The 4,663-nt window shown below is 37.6% G+C and overlaps 1 protein-coding gene across 1 annotated transcript; it reads left to right on the forward strand.

Moving 5' to 3' along the window:
- Positions 1–262: 262 nt before the first annotated feature.
- LOC103521845 (major facilitator superfamily domain-containing protein 6-B-like) lies at positions 263–3,452 on the forward strand (the record flags this gene model as incomplete). Its single annotated transcript, XM_026832334.1, has 6 exons — positions 263–471; positions 711–878; positions 1,563–1,665; positions 1,867–2,032; positions 2,306–2,444; positions 3,130–3,452. Coding segments are annotated over exons 1-6 (1,032 nt in total), but the record flags the coding sequence as incomplete, so codon positions are not given.
- Between the last annotated feature and the right edge of the window lie 1,211 nt (positions 3,453–4,663).

Genomic DNA, 4,663 nt, shown 5'->3' on the forward strand with positions numbered 1-4,663 from the left:
GTGATTCCCGCCCGGGGCGGATTTTATCCTGAACGGGTAATGTTTTGTGACAAGCATTTAAGTACGTATGCTTATTATGACTGTATTTAATTTTCAACATAAACTATCTTATTATCATAAAAATTAAAAAGACAATTGAGATTCACTTATTGAATTTCAATTGTCTCTTTAATTTTCATTTTAATTTGTGAAGATTCTTATCTGAATAATTATTTTTAATAATTATTTTTATTTATTTTTTTATCTTATTATCCCTATTCTTCTCAGGAACTGCATGGGGTTACATCGAGAGTTTCCTGTTTTGGCTTCTGCAAGACTTGGGCGCTTCCAGATCTCTGATGGGCATTACCATCACTATTGGCGGAATTGCCGGTCTGCCATTGTTGGTGATGTCAGGGCCCATTATTGAGAAGTTCGGTCACGCCAATGTCATTTTCATTGGCTTCTTGTTCTACGCAATCCGACTCATTGGTGAGTGGACATTTCAAAATTGGATTTATCAGCTTTATCTAGTAATTTAATCAAATTTTTAACTGTCTCCAAAATTTCCAAGTAACTTTTGAGATCTGTAAGGTTGCTGACCTTTATTTTAAACGAAATATCCGAGGATCCACAATTTTTTGATTGGTACCTATGCTATAATTATAAATAATCAGCTTAAGGCTGACATTCCCATTTATGTTATTAAAGACATCCATTCTCTCTTTCAGGCTACTCCATGATCACTGAAGCCTGGCAGTGTTTAATCTTCGAGGCCATGGAGTCTATCACTTCGTCCCTGGCTTTCACAGCTGCTGTGACCTATGCAGCAAAATTATCCACCAATACTACTGATTCCAGTGTGCAAGGGTTGTTGGGTGGAATTTATTATGGCGTTGGTGAGTTATCGATCCGTTATGTCCTCAGTTATTGCTTATGCCTTGTTTGAATTATTTACCTACTTTTATATCTCAATCCTTTATGGTTTTTGTCGTTTTGAACGATCCGAGATATGCACTTTACCTGCCAGTCTTAACTCAGAATAGGTATAAGCTATATTCTTGTTTATCCTGCCAGAATGAGACTGAAAAGTCCCTTTACTCCCTAAATAGTTACTGGGTGTGTTATGTATATTACACCGATGTTAAGAGTTACCCTTACCTTCGTGTTACAGGTGGTGTTACAGGTGATCGGGTAACACTATCACTGGCAGAGGACCACCTGTGTATGCCTGTTACCTCGTACAACATATCGGTGCCTGTCAAATTGGAGGCGTGTGGAATCATCTGCGATAGATTTCAACAAGACTTCGACCTAGTAAGAGTTCACTGTAATATCTCTGAAATGGTCGACCTGTCATAAACAGAAAGACTTAGGATATGTATGTAAATCTAATGAGTCTTTTTTTTGGTTCAAATGATGCTTTATCTTTTCTAGCAGCAACTATTAGTTAGCAGTTTAGTAATTCTTGTATCTTATTTGGATCGCCACTTCATGCAGATCCTCCAACAGGTAAGTAACATTTCTTTAAACATCATCCTAATTTTAGCGTATGTCTAAAATTCTTCACTTTCAATTTGCAGGCAAAGGAGCAGGCAGTTTGATCGGTGGTTACCTGATGAAAGGATTTGGCACCAAAATCACCTACCAGGATCCGTTATGTCCTCAGTTATTGCTTATGCCTTGGTTGAATTATTTACCTACTTTTATACCTCAATCCTTTTTGGTTTTTGTCGTTTTGAACGGTCCGAGATATGCACTTTACCTGCCAGTCTTAACTCAGAATAGGCTATATTCTTGTTTATCCTGCCAGAATGAGACTGAAAAGTCCCTTTACTCCCTAAATAGTTACTGGGTGTGATATGTATATTACACCGATGTTCAGAGTTACCCTTACCTTTGTGTTACAGGTGGTGTTACAGGTGATCGGGTAACACTATCACTGGCAGAGGACCACCTGTGTATGCCTGTTACCTCGTACAACATATCGGTGCCTGTCAAATTGGAGGCGTGTGGAATCATCTGCGATAGATTTCAACAAGACTTCGACCTAGTAAGAGTTCACTGTAATATCTCTGAAATGGTCGACCTGTCATAAACAGAAAGACTTAGGATATTCTCAGAAATCTAATGAGGAGGGCAGAACAAGAGTTACACTTGTTAGAGCTTACTAGCCCTAATGGATAACCTAATTTGAGTAGACAGTTAGGGCAACTGGAAAGGATCTAAGTTTTTGAAATCAATTAAATCCGGTTGTTTAGTGTCCTTTGGTGCAATATTAAATATATTTGTATCGTGTATGTTTGCATTTATGTTCGGATTGCAGGATGTCAAAAGCTCAAAGAAATTGATTGAAGAGTCCATTGCTATTCTGAGAGCGCGTAGCTATGCCGTCACAGAAGATAGAGGAAACTTTTACTATGAGCTAGCCGCAGAAGACATACCCAAATTATCGACACAAATGGGTAAGAATTCATGCAATTTTTAAGCAAATTCATAATCTAATGAGGAGGGCAGAACAAGAGTTACACTTGTTAGAGCTTACTAGCCCTAATGGACAACCTAATTTGAGTAGACAGTTAGGGCAACTGGAAAGGATCTAAGTTTTTGAAATCTAATAAATCCGGTTGTTTAGTGTCCTTTGGTGCAATATTAAATATATTTGTATCGTGTATGTTTGGATTTATGTTCGGATTGCAGGATGTCAAAAGCTCAAAGAAATTGATCGAAGAGTCCATTGCCATTCTGAGAGCGCGTAGCTATGCTGTCACCGAAGATAGAGGGAACTTTTACTATGAGCTAGCCGCAGAAGACATACCCAAATTATCGACACAAATGGGTAAGAATTCATGCAATTTTTAAGCAAATTCATCTAGAGAAGGAATAATTTCAGGATAAATTCCGCCCCGGGCTGGAATCGAACCCGTGACCTAGCACTTACAAGGCAGACCCTCCTAGCTAACTAGCCTGGCGACCTTCATCTTGGCAAGAAAATGCGTTAGCCTTAGGCGAAGTGAGCTTTTATTACCTACTTAAGTGTACTTACCTCTCTCTTACCTTTTTAGGAGACGCAAGGAATTACCGATTCTTGAAGAATAAAGAACGATTTACTACTTCAGTCCGAAATCTGACTCTCTCTTACCTTTTTAGGAGACGCAAGGAATTACCGATTCTTGAAGAATAAAGAACGATTTACTACTTCAGTCCGAAATCTGACCAAGACCAAATACTTCTTCCCCACCAATGGCCTGTACAATTTCAACTGTGATGTCAAGGATTCTGTCTACGTGTGCGACATAAATGAGGAGAACAAGTACTCGAAATCCTACCGTTTTGTCAGCAGAAACTATTCCGTCAAGCTGCAGCCAGTGGATTTCATAAAGACTGGAGTGAGACAATTCAAAATCCTAACGCTGAGTGAACCTAATAGTGCCAAAACTGCATTCCAATCCGTGACCTGTATTGATGATTTGGTAAGTTATTTAATTTATCAGATATAAGGTGCAAGAGACATTGATAAGCGTAGAATACTTATGATGAGTACGTATGATATAAGGTGGCACCTAGAAGTATGTTCTACGTCTTTATGTTAAGAGGAGAACTAATTTGGTAGGTACTTTACTGGAGACCTGAGACAATGATGCTGGTGGGGTTTATCAACTCGGGATTGAAGTGAAACGAGGATTTCCCTATACGAGAATTTCCCAGGTCAACCTCGGATTGAACTCAATCCTGAGACAATCCACGGTGGTACAACTCAACCTTAGAAGATTACAAAAATTCTGATCAAGAAACATAGCAGAACACGAATCTGCAGGAAAAGTAAGTTCTGACCTTTTGCGGGATTCTTTGTGCTTTTAAAGCTACATTTCTTCTTGGTCGGGAAGTGTGGATTGACAAAACCTTACGAAGGTGCAAAGTATGTTAGGCATGTGTTATTATTCCTCGACAGAAGTGGTTAAATTTTACCAAAGGTAGTACACAACTTTATTTGGCAGATATGTAAGTCTTAAGTTTGGTTAAATTTAAACACTTCTGGTCAGGTTTACTAAAAGGTGCTTAACATTCAAAGGAGTTAGTTACAAATAAAAATACAACGATTTTATTATTATCGTATTTAATTGATTAAAGTGGTGAAAAAAAGACGACGTAAAAATCAAACATTGATTTACAAAACTGTGATAAATTCTATGCATTTCATTTCTTAACATGTATCTTCCATTACGTATTTTCACAAAAAGTAATTTTATTATTGGTATACGACTAGGTATTATTTGTTACCTGAAGCATGATTTTGTTACCAGAATGTATAAAATATATTTTTGATTCATTTCAAACCTAGAGGAATATATCTTTTTCTTTATGTCTTACTACCTTTGTAGAAGCTAATCTAGAGTCTAAAAATCTAAATGTACCCGTTCCCAATGGATAACTGAAGTGAAGCAACGTTGTGCGTGGCTAATATCCGAAAGGGTGACAATCTGAATAACCACGTACTACTAACTTTACCCGGATCCACTCAGGCTGGGTAGCAATTATACGTTGACGTTAAACGCCTACTAGTTTTAAGCTATCTTATGTATAACATAAAAGAATTATTAGTTAGATTATAAAATCAAGATCCATTCACTCATTCACATTTCATATTCACACACTGATCGCTCTATCTCCTGAACCACAACAC

Source organism: Diaphorina citri, unplaced genomic scaffold (assembly GCF_000475195.1).
Source record: "Diaphorina citri unplaced genomic scaffold, Diaci psyllid genome assembly version 1.1 scaffold6084, whole genome shotgun sequence".
NCBI classification, from domain to species: Eukaryota; Metazoa; Arthropoda; class Insecta; order Hemiptera; family Psyllidae; genus Diaphorina; species Diaphorina citri.